Source organism: Molothrus aeneus, chromosome 2, assembly GCF_037042795.1.
Source record: "Molothrus aeneus isolate 106 chromosome 2, BPBGC_Maene_1.0, whole genome shotgun sequence".
Taxonomy (NCBI): domain Eukaryota; kingdom Metazoa; phylum Chordata; class Aves; order Passeriformes; family Icteridae; genus Molothrus; species Molothrus aeneus.
In genome coordinates, this window is record NC_089647.1 from 77,808,255 (window position 1) to 77,825,944 (window position 17,690).

Below are 17,690 nucleotides of genomic sequence, written 5' to 3' on the forward strand. Positions count from 1 at the left end.
TCCCTTCCCAGAGCATGGGAAAGGCAGTACTGTACTCTGCCATGGCTCCTCCACAACTGGAGCCCTTTCTCTTTGTTTGAACAGCAGCAGTTTAAAAACACTTTTTAGGAAAAAAAAAAAAAAAAAAAAGGAGTAAATCTCATATGCTAGCTGCTAAAGGAAAGTTGTTTTCTTATTGTTTTCTTTGGTTTGTTTGTCAGCTCCTGGCTTTCTCCCTAGTAAGTGCTGGTGACACCTATGGGTATTGGCAGACAACAAGAGCAGCAGGCTCCTTGCCCCACAGTCTTGTAATGCAGCCTGTCACCCTGTGATTGGTGTACCAGGTCACTCGGACACCTCGTTGGGACAGTGCAGCCACCAAAGACTGGGGTCTGCAATAGAAAGCAGCCATTTGACACATGCATGAGAGAATTCTAACACACAGGATGAACACCACATTATTTTTCTCTGACCACTATCCAGGATACACATATGAGAATATCCCTTAGGCTTCTGTTACCAAAAGCATGGGTCCTAGCAATGCCACCTAGCAAACTCTAGTTTTACAGTTAGCTGTATATAATATCTTAAAGCACCAAACAAAAAGATAAGTGCAATTTTAAGTGACCTTGGCATACCAGTAAAAGAATAGCAATCAATGCTTTTCAGCACAAACTCTGCTTTACTGTCTGTTGAGCTTTGACATTTGCAAACCCAAGTCTTGTTTTGGAGGTGAAATGGTTAGCTCCTCACAGCTACATTATCCACAGCCGTGTGGACTTCCACCCGTCCCTCGGCTGCCTTTGAAGTTGGGAAAATAATAGAGCTGCTGAATGGTAGCACCTGCTGACGGCAACCTAGTCTCAACCAATATTTCCTAGCTTAAGGAAAGGCTTCATTTTTGAAACAACATAAACATCTGAACCTCCTGTTGACAGAAGATGGAGTTGCAGGTGCCTAGACCCTTTGAGAGCACTCTTTTTGAATGCTTAATGCACATTTAAATGCTTAACTGAGGCTGTGAGTTTAGGAAATTTAGAAATGTTCAGCATAACCAATGCTGATGGTGATTTGGACTCCAGTGACTTTATGGTGGAAGTTGCCTGACCTTAGAACAGGGTCCAGACAGAAGACAAATAAAAAGGTCGCACAGCAATTTAGGGTGTAAAATTACTTTCTATCTTGGCTGTGCATGTGTCATACTTGCCTTTCCATACAAGGAGTAAGGGTCTGTGAAAACTACAGATTTTATTAAGGTGCTCTCACTGCACCTGCCCTTTGCCTCCTGCCTTTCTGCAGCTATCATCGACTCATTTCCAAAGTTCAGCAAACAACCTGACAATCAGTCCAACTGTAATTAGAGATGGTTCAATACTGACTCTACTGATTTGGTGGGGGAAAAAATTAAAATCTGTTTGAGCTAAAACAAAACAGCATTTTTCCTTTTCCTATGAAAAAAGAAAAAAATATTTTAGGTCAATCTAAAATATTTCACTTGTTCTTTGTCTTTTTGCTCTCAGTTTATCTAATATTTTTATAATCTTTCCTGCTTCTTTTGATTGAAATAAAATCTAATTTCAAAACTGATAGCAAAATCATGGTTTTTCAAATCTATGCAAGTGTTTTTTTCCAAATCTGTATAAGTGAAACATTTTAACATTTCCAATTTCACATTCATCACAGAAAATTACAAATTGGCCTTAGCTTAATCCATGACCTTGTATAAAGCAGAAGTATGCACATTGTATTTGCCACTGACAGTCCTCTGATAATGTAAAAATATTGAAATGTCAACGTAATAACGAATTCAAAATGTGCAATTCTTCTAATTTTTAAAGATAAGGTCCCGCCCTGCTACTTTTTTAATAAAGAATCAAAATTATTGAAATCAACAGAACTGAAATTAACTGAGTCTTGCAAATTGCTTTCATAGCTGGAGAACACTCACTAATTTGCATGAACAGGGCCGAACTCACCACCCTTAAAAGCAATGCAAATCCAAAATATTTAGCTAAGCTGTATGTCCTTAGATGTCCCCATATTAGGCCAGTAAAATTGCCCTTAATGTAATCAAATAGCTTCCCTTAAAATTAAACAAGCAAAATAATATAATGAAGAATTTACCAGGTATTTAAATATTATTGCAAAACTCACTGCTTATTGCAGCCAAGTTTTCTTTTTCAATTATCTTTAAATCAGCCTGATTTTCCTTCTGTGAGTGTATAAACATAAAATCAAATGTTTTCAAATGTAATCCATCCAAATTAATAGTCCTTTAATATTTATATTTATTTAAAAATTTATGTTTCTATAACTAGGCATCCATCAAGATGTTTTACACTAGCATTACCTGTGGACTTTAAATCAGTGTGTTGCCTATATAATGGGCATAGGTTTTAGGAATGTTTGTGTAAAAAATTAGGTAAACCTTGCCATAAGCTTTAACAGCTGACTTAGTCATTATAAAAATTCCTGTGCTGCATGCTGAGAGAGCAGATATAAATACGAAACAGTCTAGGTGTCCTCTCCTTTCAGTCTTTTGTAGGAGACTAAAATGACACCATCATACAGTTACCTAAAAGACTTGACAAGTATTGATTTAAAACACAATATATCTAGTGGTACTGTAAAAAGGATTTCGTGGTCATAAATTTTAATGTCTTCCAATTTTGCACTCTCTCCATAACTTGTCAATAACAACAATTCTGTTTAAAATATTTTCTTCATTCCTGCATGGCATTATGTCTGTAATACAGTTATTTGGATAGGCAGTCTGTGACAAAAATCAACCAAGTGCTATAAATCAAAAGCTCGATTATATTCTTCCTAAATTGTTCAGTAGTGTTTTAATGATTAAAAGCATAGTTTACTAATGTAGGTATCTTTATCAAAAGCAAGTCATTTTACAGAAATGTTTTACACTTTTAAAAAGTCATATATGTTTATTTTTAATACAAATTTCAATTTTGTTATAATTAGAGATTGACTTCAAATATAATTTAAAATATACTCAACATTTTTTTTAAATAATTAAGCTCCTTGGGATTTTTTAAGAAATTGTTGTACACACTTCAATTTTGGAATTAATGCTTTAGCTATGGAGAATTTGTTGTATTACAAATAAGGAACATCATCAGCTTATTAATTATGATATTTTATTAAAATTGCTGAAAAACTTCTGGGTAAACTTAAGATAAAGCATATTAGTTTAAAAATATTATTTGTGCCATTTCTTTCAAAAATTATGGTTCCTAATGGGAACCATATTTTTACCAATATTTAAGGTATTTTAAAAATAGTTGTGTTATTGAAATTTCAAACTAATATTTGCATGCCTGTAAAATCATAAACTAAACGTTGTTCAAGAAGAAGTAAAATTGAGCTACTTGTGGCATTTTAGCAAAGGAACGTAGCAACACTGCAGCACTACTATTTCTTTGCTCATTTAATTAAGTAGAGTTTCTTTGTACTCCAGGTTATCACTCAGACCCTGATGAAAGTAATCCAGGGATTTTTGCAGTGTTATTTCTTGGGAAATAGGTGCATTCCTGCGCTCAGGCGTGAGACTTCTCAGATGCAGTGATGGGTTGGTTCCTAAAGTACAGCTGGCTTAATGGCAGTAAGGACAGGGGAGTAGACCCCGTTGTGCAGGGAACTTCCTTGGGTCCTGACACTTCCAACTTGTCCTGGCAAAGTGCAAAAATCTCGCTGGCACAAGAGGCTGCGGCAGCAGCGGCGGGGCTGTGGGAGCCTCGGTCTGCAGGGCACTGCTCACTTGCTGGCAGCTTTGCAGCATCAGGCTCACCCCTCTAACTAGTTTTGTTTTCTGGCACCGAGGAGAGTCCTTTCCTCCGAAGGAAGCTGGGAGTTACGGTAGCCTCCCTTTATTAGGGCACCTTAAAAGCAAACCACGGAGATCCCACCGGTCTGTGAAATTCCCATAGAAATGAACTAATAACGCCAAACGCCGCACTTTTTAAAGTGTCAAACAAATTAGACATGTATTTGTTTTAAGGTAGCTAATTTCAATCACAGATTAAAAGGGATTATGTGGCTGTCTATTCACGTTTGAAAATCTCTAGTGAAAAAGACAACATCTATTTTTATTTTCTTAACTTATGTTTATACAAGAAAGGATTAAAAAAACTGTTTCATAAAGCCTCAGGGCACTGCTGGTGGTTGTTTGCTATACCAGTAACTAAATAAATATTGCAGCCTATCTGCAACTACCAATAATTGCAGCAACAACAGTTTAAACAACATTGGGGATTATATGATTATAAGCCAATACTGAGAATTTAGGGAATGATCCTTAGGGTACTGGTAACTTTTCAGCCTGACAGATCTCTTGCCATCTTCTTCAGATCTCATTTTCTGAACACACTTTAATACAACTTATTTAAGAGTGGCTGGAGCTGTTATTTACATAGTCAAATTCAGAGATGCATTACAGTTAATTGTTATTGATTGCCCAAGACAAGCAACTGCACCTGAAATTCCTGAGGGAAGATGTATAGATCAAAATGGGGAGGGAGGAGAAAGAATCTTGGGTTCTTTCAAACTATACTAAATGCAAGCATAGCACAAGGTAATCTTGCTTTTAAAATAATCTGCCAAAAAGCTATCTGCCTGTTTTCCAGTTTTAAAAATAAAATAAACCAAGTAAAATAATTAGTTAGAGAGCAAGAAAGTCTGCAAGGCATATGAGAGCCTCAAGTGGTTGGAACATTTTGCTTGAACATCTGTTTGTCGATGCATGATTCTGGTGTTATTAATCTTCTTTGTAGGTAAGCAGGTGATTCACCCCAACCAAATTGCTGTTGTCCAGGAACAGTTCTCTCCGAGCCCTGAAAAAATAAAGTGGGCACAAGAACTGATTTCTGCTTTTGAAGAACATCAGCGATTAGGCAAGGTAAATATTTTGCTAATATGCCATAGTGGAACCAAATTTGAATAATATTTAAGATTCTATTAGAAAGGTCGGTGATGGCTCTTTGCTTTTATCTTACGAAGTGCTGTAACTGAGAGTATTGCTTGTGAAATCTGTCTCTGGATAGTGGATATTATAAATGTGTCATTTACCAATATATTTAGAAATAGAATGGCTATCTTTTCCTTCCTCCCCATTTTAACTTTAATTCTGTGATTATGCAGCCTTTTGAGTACCTGCAAGTATCTACAGGTTCAGAGAATTAAAACTGCTTCTCCATTACGCTGCATAATCACAGTGTTACTGTCAGAGGAAAATATTTGCAACCCAAGTCAGGTAGCCTGGCAGAGGACTCAGACTGCTTGCACAGACATCATTTATGGAAAGAAATAAATGCATTAGGAAGCCTTTGGTTTCTAAAAAAATCTCTGCATTGGTAGACCTGTTTCACTTTTGGGGGTTTGATCCCTCAAACATGCCCAGTAGTAATTGAATGTACTTTTGAGTGAAACTGCTTTCAGATTGTGGTTCTTAATCACTAAAAATGGGAATGTTTTATGTGCATTTGTACCAATTGCTGGACCTGGATTTTGGATAGAGGAGAAAGCAAATTAACACTAGAATATGATTGTTCCTAATTTAGTGCATCATTGAGTCTCACGTTTCCTGCTCTGTGGGTTTCTGCTATGTAAATATTGCGGTGGTGATGCACAATCTGTCTCCACTTTGTGCCAGTAATACTTAAATTAGGGGTCGCCTGAAGGAAGATTTTATGCTAGTTGCGGCATTGTCAGTTAATTATCTTAAAGGTTATTTGCTATAATCCAGTTTGCCTCTTTTTGAAAGAAAAAAAAAGTTGCAGCCAAACACGTTTATCTTAGTCTTAGCCAAGCCTGGGCTAGTTAAAACAGAAAGTCCCAATGTCAGAATGGGGAGTGCAGATGAGTGGGAATGGTTCACACTTGCTTGTGTGGCATTCAAGTAGGAGACAAATCCCTCCGGTCGAGTTCACCTATAAGACTGTGCATGGGGTCTCATTTCACTGGTGCCATATAAATGCTTTCTGCACATTTTTTCCACTTTCTAGTGGATTAGAAAAAATTGGGATGTCTGCCTTCCCTGTTCCCCTGCATTTCTGATGCTATGGATGTCGTGCATTAAAATTGCTGCAAAGGTCAAAACAGATATTATGCTTTCTTCTCAGAGTTAAAGTGTGACAAGGTATTTGCTATTGCTCTGCCCTTCTCCTTGCTGGGCTATTGCATCCCCTTTGTGGTACCTGGCTGTTTCCAGCACTGCCATGACTATGCTTTTTGGGTGCTGTCCAGAGCAGTGATTTCAGGGTCCCTATTAGGATGCTGTGTGCCTGGATCTCTTTGTTCTCTCCACCTCAGTTTTGAAATGTAGCTCTCTTCATGCAAGCAATATAGAAATAAAAAAATATGCGACTGGTTTTGCCCATTATTCCAATTTACAGGGCTTGGCTCCCTCACAAAAGGCATCATTACAAACATACTGCTGGTGCAAATGTGTAGGCAGGCACATGCAGCAAGAAAAAAAGTCAAACGACTTACTCAGCCAAATATTTTTTATTATGTGCTTAATACTATTCATTCATCAGAATTTAGTGTCAGAAACTCATCTAAGGAGCACCTCTGTCATATGAGTAGTTGACTAGGAGACTCGACCAAATTTAACTCTAGTGCCAGTATCATACAATCATTAAGCCAAAAATGTTAAATATTGAATAATTTAATGTTAGGCAAGCATTAGTCTTTAAATTTCTTTTGAAACTGCTATTTACTGACATAATGCTGAGGTTTTTTGTTTATATCAGCCATTCAGGGGGAGTTTATTTGGGTTTGGGGAATTTTTTTTCCTCTTCATTAATGCTTTTAAAATATGTTATAAGCTTCTATAATCAGCTGCAAGAGCAAATTTGCTGAGGGTTTGTGGTGCAGGCTATTTTTTTAACCAACCAGGTTGCATGCTTTATATATTTTTTGCACGTAGCCATCTATCAATAAAAAAGGACTGGCAGGTTAATATGTGAACTTCTGGATCTCGCAGCACTGTCATATTACTGAATTTTATAACAAAATTGGAAAAATAGCTTTCCATGTAATGCTGGAAACTCATTAACTGAGTTTCTAATTTGCTGTTATGACTGTGTCAGTGAGAAGAGCTTGGACAGTCTGATTACTTAATTTTTTTTCCAAAGCAAACATATCTCACAGAGGGATCCTCTTTCTCCACATCCTAACGACATGCTAAAATGTGAGTAATAACTCTTCCCCTACCACCTCCTGGCAAATGCTCCACACAGCGGTTTCAGTAATCCTCCTGTCCTAATGAAACACCTCTTCTGTTTTCCTTTCCCTTTTATTATATTAAAGTGTTCATGTCGGTAGGACTAAAAATATAGCTGTGGTTAATATGGTTGAGACTTGCATGGTTTTACCATGTTATTAATCAAAGTTGAAAGCCTGGAAAAAATAAATGTGAGGGATTTGTGCAGCTGTTTGTGTGGTAGATAAGTTACTGGTCTGCAGTCTCTGGGATCATAGTTTGCTATTAATGTAGTTTAAAGTTTGATGCCTTTAGTTAACAATATTTTACATTAAAATACAGTAATAAGCTTTTATAATCTATTCTGATTTGAGACCTACAATTACCATAATAATCTTCTTTTGAAAGAAGGCTGAACCAGGCTGCTTCATCCTGGACGCTGAAAAGCTTTGACATAGGAGCCCCCAAATGTGAGTACTGAGGTCAGGAAAAATTAGGATCTCAGATGAGCACTGTGGAATTAGAGATGCTGTGGCAATGTCCAAACAGAAGGAAATTAGAGAGCTATCCAGCTAGCCAGGAGTATTTGGGCTTGCCTTATGGAGATAGTCCTGTTTGAGGGGTTGATTTGGTTTGGTTTCTAGGTTGTTTTGCTTGTGGGGCTTTTTTTACATTTCTAATCCAATTTAAAAATGGCATGTCCAGGAAATAAACGGTAATGTTGTATTTTGGACAAGTAGAAACAAATGTTGAAAAAGTACATTTTGTATTTTATTCAGCTGTTTATTAAGTGTTCTCTTTTGTCAAAAACTTTGAGAACTAAAACTGAAACATGCTAAAAAAGAAAAGTGTTATTTCCAGGTCATTTCAATATTTTTCCAGTAGAACTGCATTACTAGGGGATATGATTTTCAAAATTAGAATATTCATCCTAAAGAAAGCAGGTGTAGCTGTCAGAAAGTCTAAATATAAGATAGATGTCGGTGTGCTCAAAAATAAAAAGCAGGGTGATAAACATAATTCCAGTAGTCTAAAGGACAGTTTCTGTTAGAAATTTCTAAAGCATTTGTACTACGTTAAAGAGGGAAGTGATCTTATAAATACAGATAAACTGAATCTGAGGGAGTAGAGTTAGTGGGAGAAGTTATTAGCCTATTTTAAGAAAAATATCTGATTTCTAACAATGAGGACATAACAATCTTTACTATTTAGGTAACTCCTGAGTTTACATTACCAGTACCCTGGATACAGGACTGTATCTCTTCTAGAAATGGTTAGTGTTTATATATGACAAAAATATAAGACATTAAAAACATTGAAAATGCATTTTTAAGCCATTCAAAGTGTGAGTACACCAGGCAGAGTATCATTATTGGAATTTAATCTTCCCAAATTACCTTACTTTTAAACAAAATTCAAATATAAGAAAAAGCAGAAGAATAAAGAAAAAGGTTGATTACACATTTATCTCACATACTAATTTGCAAATGCTTTCAAAGCACCCACATATTAAACTAGGGAATAACTGAATGCTGCTGCTAAGGTCACCCGTCAGGTAAGGATTATTTAGAGTTAAGGTAAGTATACCACAAATCCAAGTTGTATTATAGGTTGAATATTTAAATCTCATAGAGCAAATCAAAATCAATATTTGTACATGCCACATACAAATGCACAGAGTGCTTCTAAGAAGACCTTTAGCATATGTTTCTTGCATTATACTCTGAGCCATTGTATATCATGTACCCAGCAGCTGAGGAATAATATATATGAATTCCAGTGATTTGGCAAACTATACAGTTTCATTTACGGCCCTTTCCAGGATTATGAAAAAGCTTAGGAATGCATTTATTTACACAGCATCAACCCAACAAAGGAATGGAAATTTCCAGCAGTGGCTCTCTTATAATGCTCTTTGTTTAGGAAAAGCTACCCCAAGCCACTGTATCTTAGAGACGATGCGCCCTCGTGCTTCAGCCAGCTCCAGCTCCCACTGCCTTACAGGGAGGTCTGCCCTGACTTTCTTCCCCTTCCTGGCTGTTCCATTGACCCCAGGAGGGCTCCCCAGCCAAGTGGGATCCACCCTTTCTCAATCCAGCCCGTGGCTGCCAGGAAAGTGGGACCATGTCCAAGGGATGCCTCTTGGAAGGGATGCACGGGAGCATCCCTCTGGCATGGGGCTGTATCAAACCCCATCAATCAGGGATTATATTGCACCTTACAGGGCATTATATCTCAGGGCTTTATGTAGAGCTGGGAATGAGGGAGCAGCCCAGGCCCCCACTGCCCTTGCCCAGGACAGACTGCTGAGTTTTGAGGTGCCACCAACCAAGCTGGATCCCATCCCAGGGTGGCAGTGGCAGCACAGGATACCTCTGTGTGTGCAGGGCTGCAGCACTGTCAGCCCTCCCTCTGAGAGCACAGGGCATGTTCTGTCCCTTATGTTAATTAGACAATGTGTATTCCTTTCTCTGCAGAGTAGGGGATTCAGGAATTTGTGATAAATTGCCACCTTTAAGGAGCACCAGCCTTAAGAAGTCAAGGCTCAGGTGCATCTCTATGCAAAGATGAAGAGTGCTAGAGGGATTTAAGCATGGACCATGGTTATGTTGTTTGTCTTTTTAAAAAATGGCCAAATGAAATTTTAATGTCAAAACTGAGATGGAGAGAGCTCATATTAGTACTCAAAATTTCCCTATACACTTTCAGTATTTGAAAAATGCTTTATAAATGTGTTTTGTGTCATGGTTGAAGGCCTTTCTCTTAAAAAGATCCATCTGGGGTGGATTTTGAACCTCTACAATAGAGCAGAAGGGGCTGTATTAGCTAATTGCTTGTGCTATACTGGTTCCTACATTGGTGCAATCAGTCCTGAGGGAGTTATGCCAGGTGGGGAGAAAAGGAGACAGATTTTACTACACGGGGCTGCAAAAGCTTCTAAGCAGGGCAGAAACTCATACAAAAACATTTTCTTGCCAGCTTCCGCCCTTTCCACTCCCCAGCAGGCATTCAGTGGCTCTTAATCTGTTTTCCTCCACTCATTAAAGACCCGTGTCCAAAACACAGAGGGAGAAGGACTCGGATGGCACATTGCTGTTTCCCGCGGGGAGAAGTTTCACCGGGAGCCGGGAGCAGGATGGATCTGTGCCCCTCCATATCCTTTCCACCCGGAGGTAGCCCCTGGAGGGGGCAGCTGCTCCTGTCCCAGGGGACACGGGCCCTGCAGAGGATGGCAGCTCCCTGGGCTCCTCCTCAGCAAGGCACGACTCCCCCATGCTTGTCGGCTCGAGGAGGTAAACGCAGGGTGAGCTGCTTTTGGAAGGGCCGTGCTGTGTCGGCACATTCCCAGTGCAGGCACTGCTTTGCTATGAGCATGGAGTGGGAAGGCACCCAACGCTGCAGACACCTGCCCACCATCGTGCCGAAACCTGCTCTGCACCGAGCAACACACCAAGGCAGCTACCCACCTCCAAAATCCCTGTTTAAAAAGCATTAACGAGTGCTCATGAGCCTCATTTCAATTTCCAAAGCAGGCTCTAACTAGAGAGGTAATGTTCTGACCAGATGGCTCTTTTTAAGCCTTACTGAGGGAATTCAGAAGCCTGTACGGCCAAAATATTGTTTCAGTTAATTTAAGTAGCAGCAGTCTTGCTGCCTTTTCACTCCTCTCTGTGCTAGCCAGCTTTTCCAGGGACCTGGAGTGGCTGTCTGCAAAAGCTCTGTCAGTTGAAATAGAGAATCACAGTAAAAAATGGCTGTTCAACCCTATTCAGAAAATGAATCTGAAATTAGAAAAAACACAGAATACAAAAATATAGGCAATTCCATGCTTGTGGGCAGAACAAGACTCACTATTATTATTTTCCTCAACTCCATTGTATTTTACAGCTACCTTTCCCTTCAGTATCAAGTGCTGTCTGTGCCCTGTAGTCATTTACTTTCAGATTGCATTTTCTAGTTTATATTTAACAAATTGCTTCCATGACTATAAACCTCAAGTTAATTCCAAATTACTAAATGAAGGTCATCTGAGGATCCTAAAGTCTTAATATGAGTTCCTTTTCACTTTTCCATATAATAACCATGATGCTCACTAGGGAGAAAAAAATGCATGGTTGGATGGGCTGTTTGTCCAGGAAGCTGCTTTTGTGCTATAAAATAAAGATTTGCTTGGCAGCAGCAAGTGTGCTCTCTAGGATTCTTCCGTTCCCAATACAGTGTGAGACAGAGAATGAAAACCAGTGGAGGGTATTCCTGATTTCTAGAACTTTCCTCCGCTTCTTTAGTTTTTTTCCTTCCTGCTCTAGAGGAGAACACAGGAAGGCAGCAACCACAATAAGAAGGTAACTAAAGAAAATGCAAAGACAGCAATAAAAAACCCTCCTATCTGCCTTTCATTCAGGGATGTTAAATAGATTTTTTGCTCAGGCAGAGGGAGAGACTTTGGTGGCCTGAGGAGTTTCTGGCGCTGGACCAAGCAGCATCCCCAGGCCTACCCCAGCTGAAAGGGCTGTCCCTGGTGGTTCAGGGAGCTTGGGGGACTGTAAGATGGAAAAACAGCTTGTCTGGCTCACCCAGCAGGGCAAAACCCTTATATATGGGCTGGAAACAGTACTGCCAGGTGGAGAAGAAATGAAGGACCTTGTAGGTCCTTGTTCTTCATCTTTCCTGCCCCACTGTGGACTTGAAGGATCACAAAGTCCTTTCTACCTGTTGAGCTTTAGAAAGGGTTTCTTCTGTCAGAGTTCTTGCACTGCTGCTCAGGAGTTATTTGAGGCAAAAATCAATCTCTATTTCATGTGGTTGTTGCTCTTTCTTTCTTGACCTTTTGTGTCCTTCCATCTGCTCCTAGAGGCAGAAGCCTATCTCAAACAAACAGGCCTGCTTCTGGCTTTACAAACTGATTTATCCTCTGAACTCACTGACTACTACTACTCCAGTGGAAGATTGCACTGGCAAAAAGAAACAAAAGGTAGTGATTTCTAATGTTTTCTACATATCAGCAAAAAGGCTACGGAAACTTAATGGTGATGATACTTTGCAAAATCCCCTCTCTATGCACGCTTCAACAGATCAGAGACCCACTGAGCATCTCCTCTTGCCAAGAAGATATCTTTGACAAACCTTTTCAGGGATCACTTCTTTTTCCACAAAGATTTGGTGCACAAGTGTTTTTCCACCCATAATGTTGTTACAGAAAAGGGGTGAATGTGAAAAGGTCCAAGGGAAGAGGCTATGGAAATATGTGGCCCAAAAAGCTTTGTCCATACAGCTCACACCCTGTGAAGTCTTCAGTTTGTCATATGTGACTGCACTGGTTATTTGGGCATTCCTACCTACTGCAAAGACACTTAAAGAAAGCCAGAGTTATGTGTGACTGAAGGCAGGACAGGCCTGAGCAGAGAAGAGAGAGAGAGACATTATCTTGTCACAGCCTGGAACATACTCTCAGTTGACCCAGATTTCACTGAACACCTCCTAGCAGCTCACTAACCTTTGGAAGTTCATTATGAGAAGGTAGAATCATGACCCAGCTCTTTATGACAGCTCTTTGGCTACAACTTGCAGAAGAAAAAAAAATTAATTAAACCTGCATTCAGCACCATCACAGCTGTTAGCTCTTGACTTCCCCAAAAATATGGTCTCAACCTTCTGTTTCAAGGGAAATCATTCCTTTGTACTGAGGATAATCACTCCTCCCCCAGGCACAGACCCAACGCCATTTGCTGTGACCAGGCTCCTCTTCTCCTTTGTTCATTACCTGTAAGCAAATCCAAGCGTTCTTTTTAAGCCCCAAAGCAAAGACTTCCAAATTTCCTCTGCAGGGAGTCACTCAAACAACGTGTGTTTTCATTAATCCCAGGGGAATTATCTTCATGAATGCCATACTTTTTAGGGGGAGCCTTTGCCATCCACCTGCTCCCTTCCCTCCTCAGAAGACCAAATCTGCCCTGCTTGCAGAACACAAAACTCTTATTGCCTTATAGCAGCTAATATTGTACAGGATCAGAGGCAGTGTTCTCAGACCCAAGCAGATTTTAGTGCATTTATTCCTTGTAGTTTTGGTGTCTCCAATAAGTCTTAACTAGACCTTTGTGTTTCAGAAGTGGGTGAGACACTGGATTACCATGGAAAGAACTCGCGTCTCTCAGATAACTGTGGATCAAAGATTTCCTGTGTCTGTGGACTTGAGGCCATTTGTCTGTATGGGTTAGGAGGTACACAAGGTTTGCCCTGGCCAGCTGGCATCACCCCTTCTGCTCATTTCTATTTAGCCTGGCACTGCCCGCAAGTGCCGACACAGGTCACCGGGGCTGAAAGGGCACTTACATAATTACTGATTTACACAAAGGCTGTATTCACACCAGCCTCTGGCCCGTGCTGCCAGAGCAGTGAGGGAGCTCTGTTTGACTCACGACATCTCCTAATGATCAAGGGGATGGAGGAGAGAAGGGTGGCTGCCTTGTTGGTTCCCTTATGCCCATTTCCACCACGTCCTAGGTGCACATCCCCTCCAAAGACGGCCCAGTAGGACAAGGGGATAACCAGACTGCTACGCACTCTGCAGGGATGTGGTCTGCAAAGGAAAGTATTGCAAAACTGTTGAGAAAAGTAGTTGGAAAAAACCCAGTGCCTCAACCCCCAGTGGGGCACTGTTTCTAACTGTGTGACACTAGAGCTCAGTCTGAGGGCCCCCCCTCACTTGAGAGATGTCATACAGTCAGTAGTCCCCTGAGTAGTGGAAGAGGGGTTTGGGGCCATTTCATAAGTGTCACATAATCCCTATTTTAGACCCATACTTAATTCAAAATTCATCAGCAGGTGATGTCTTGTCCATATTGCTGTTTCCTGGCACATTATCTTGTCTTGCTTTTCCTTTTTTTCACTGGCCTAACTAACTAGAGTGTCCCCCATGCCAAAGCCTTACCTACTCCCAGGATTCCCTAGCACCTTCAAGCCTGCCATCTAAGTACGCTGACTAGATTCCCAAAGTAAGCTGCTTTGGAAGAGTCGGTTGTCTCTACACAGTGACCTAGGACAGCCCACAACAAATTAACCTAGCACTATTAGTTATATTCTTTCATCTGATGTAGGACAATTGGGTTTTTCTTTCTGCTGTGGACAAGCCACGATCTTAATGTAACCTGTATAAATATCTTTGAAAAAACCCTGGCAACTGTCACATGGGAGTTAAAGTTGTTGGCTACATGTATGATGAGATCAAGGCATCAAATCACAGGTTTATCAGCAACGGCTGGACAACGATTGAGTGGAACCACATAAGTGGTTCCAAAAAGAAAGAGCAGAGATGTCAAAGCCAATGCTTGTGCTTGGAGTCCTGTCTGCCAACGGACAGGGAGCCAGCAGACTTTTTGGAATTTACAAGAGTCATTTGGTACTTCAAAATTTACATCCTTTCTTATTTTCATACATACTTTTGCATACAATCTTGATATTCACTACCAACACAGGTGATTAATAGATTACAGTGGTCTAGGAACTGAGGGTCTGCAGTAACACTCTTAGTGAGCTCATTGCAGTCATTGGGATGGATGTGGTTAGAGGCACAGGTAACCACAAAGCAAATGCTGAAGAAAAGGCTGCAGGCATTGGCAGGTGCAGGAGTACATCTAATTCTTCTGTATTGCCAGCCAAAGGGGACTAGCTCGTCTCATCACTGTCCCACATGTCCCAGAACAATTATTGTTTGACTTTAATTAACTCAAGTGCTTTATACACAACTCAGAGATAATTGTGTCACATTACTAAGAGGTGCCTTGAATGTTCTGTATCATGATAGTTTTACTCTGCTTATTTCTCTCCTTAATCCAACAGTACATAAAGAAATAAAATATGGTGAGAGTAAAACCCCGTGTAACATTGTGTATCATAAAAAAGGTTTCAGTACAGATAAAGAAGTATAAAACTTTACATTCCCTGATCTTATGGAAAAACATAAGGGTACCTCACTTGCAATCCTGTCCATCTCCTGTGTAGTCAAAGTCAACACAGTTCCATATTAAACACCATTCCATTATACCCATGGTAAACACTAGCTCCTGTATCATTTCTTCCCCTCTCCTGGTTCCACCAGAGAATACTGATCCCTAGACAACACTGAACTAATGGAACCCAAATCCTGTCCATTTAACTTGTAGAAAGGTAAAAACCTTCTTGCCACTAAAAACCAGTATTACTCTGGTTATGAAATGGTCTTACAGATTTTCCAAGCTCTTAACTACTCCCAAAAGTTTCACAAGGTAAATGTTCCCAAAGACAGGAAAGACACACACAAAAAGAGGAGGTCTTCATGTTCTAGGAAACACTGCATTAATGTGTTCATCTTTTGCCATGGCAAATGACAGACCAACACTGAGACTCTTTCTGTGACTTGATACATGTCATTTCTTATAGATAAAGGAAATCTTTAAGGATGACATACAGATAACAAGAGCCACCTTCAAGATTCATGGCAGCGTGCGGCCAGGGTTGTATTCCTAGTTGTCAAAGAAGAACCCTCAATTACATGTTGAACTTTGCCAGGTCTGAGCTGTGCTGGAGTGGCTGAATTTATCTAAGAGGAACTTCATATGATACAAGCATAAAATCTGACAGGCTTGCATGCTACAATGTTAGGTTCTGCATCTCTTCAGTGTCTCCACAGCCACCTAGAAATTTGTTGCATTTGTTATTCTTATCGCATAACTGATTTGCCCTCCTATATCACAAGCCTGTATCTTCATGTCCTGACCTGTGAAACTGACTGTTCTCTGTCAGCTATGCCTTATGGCTTCTCTTGCCTGTAGGCTGGATCCTTGCATTACTTGGAGCTGACCATTGTCAATTTCCATTTTTCCAAGATTATAATTTGCCATTACCTCTGAGGAAAAAAAAAAAAAAACAAAACAAAACAAAAAAAAAAAAACACCACCAACAAAACCACTAACTGCTGTCTATAATTTTAATTCACTTGCAGTTGTTTTCTATATTTGCTAAATCTTCTTTTTCCAATCCTCACAGCACTTTAGGATATACTGACATTTGAAGTAGAGCTGTTAACACCTTACTCAGCCTGGCCTGCATCTTGCATAAATTGCTGTTATTTTTCAGAAATGTTACTACTGTCCTAATAGAGCATTAAATGTCACTGTGAATAATACTTCATGCCAGAAGGAAAAACCTTGAGTCTTTCCTTGCTTGTCACTCAGTTGGGAAGGACTTTTAGATAGTCTGAATGATGACCCAAACAGGGAATGTTGCCCATTCACTTTCTTCCTTCATTCCTCCTTGGTAGTCTGCCCTGCCCAAGCTGTAGAGACATCAGGCTGAGGGATACATTTTGTATTTACAAACCCTTCTGCTGTATTGTGCTGCCTTCACAGCTGTGCAGTGTGGAGCAGCCAAAGTGCCCTTACAGCTCCCAAACACTGCAGATCAAAGCCACCCTATTTCTCACAGGGCTTTGCCTTCAGCACATTCTCTGTGTGGCTGCATGGAGGATGGCGCTGAACAGGCACAGCAGAATCTGTGCTGTGTCACTTTAAGCAGGGGCACACCAATCTGTCTTTGGCCCACAGATCTGCCCATTCCTCAGTAGGGCTGCACTTCCAGACTGCTGTCTGGTGAGTGCCACAGTTGTCCTCCATTCCCCCACTTCTCATCCCAGCTGAGTTATTTGCATCTAGGTATTGTCACCCAGAAGCTGTGCCCATCATCTGCAGCTCTGCCTCCTGCATGCTCCTCCTCCCCACTTCTCCATCAGCCTCCACCTGGAGGGCCTGTCTCTTCCCAAGGCAGGTCTGACACTTTTGATTAGCCTGATGGCAGAGTCCCTTTACATATTTCTGAAAAGGCTCCCTCTGAATGACTTACATGATTGCATGGTGAGCAAGAACCACAGCCACCAAATGGGATGGATGCAAATCCCAGCCTTGCTTTACCCACCTGCCATTGTTCCTGTTCATGCTGCAAGCTTCCTTAAGAGCAGGCCCTTGGTCCCATAGCAGAACTACTGGAAATCTAAGTACAGACTGGAAGTGTGAGATTGTTGAGAAAATTAGCCAAAAACGAAATTTAGATCTATGGCTAAATTAATCCCCAGATTAATGCTATCAAAGCAAATGGTGTTTATAGAAAGTCTTGTTTTCTTTATATTCATGTGAGAGAAAATCAAAAGAATGCTAGAGGCAAATTTCGTCTAGCAGAATTGGAAAAGAGAGCATGGGGACAAAGCTGTAATTACTGGTATTTCCTATCTGTTGAAACCTGTGGGTGCAAAGAGACTCAGTGAATAGGGTATATTCAATGGCATTAAAATTAGTTTCTTTTTCTGGACTTTAGCTCAACACTGCAAATTAGCAGGGGGAAAATAAGCCTCAGAGTGAACAGGCAGAGAAGCCAACTTCATGTTACCCTTTGCTGTTAGGAAAAAAAAAAAAAGGCATTTTTTTTTCCTTCAAGAATTCAAATTCCTAGCAACCCAAAGTACAGC

The 17,690-nt window shown here is 40.3% G+C and overlaps 1 protein-coding gene and 1 long non-coding RNA gene across 5 annotated transcripts in view; one reads left to right on the forward strand and one right to left on the reverse strand.

Annotated features, from left to right (window-relative positions):
- Positions 1-17,690, forward strand: part of CLYBL (citramalyl-CoA lyase) — a 168,420-nt gene that overhangs the window by 145,634 nt on the left and 5,096 nt on the right. For 3 of the 4 annotated variants that reach the window (XM_066545144.1, XM_066545143.1, XM_066545142.1), the window contains exon 7: positions 4,767-4,891. In XM_066545144.1, the coding sequence (XP_066401241.1) occupies positions 4,767-4,891 (125 nt within the window). Of the gene's footprint in view, positions 1-4,766; positions 4,892-7,130; positions 7,187-17,690 lie in introns of all 4 variants that reach the window. The other variant, XM_066545145.1, reaches the window with a different exon arrangement.
- LOC136553531 (uncharacterized) overlaps positions 1-17,690 on the reverse strand; it is a 72,077-nt gene that overhangs the window by 24,148 nt on the left and 30,239 nt on the right. The gene's annotated exons all lie outside the window — the stretch shown is intronic.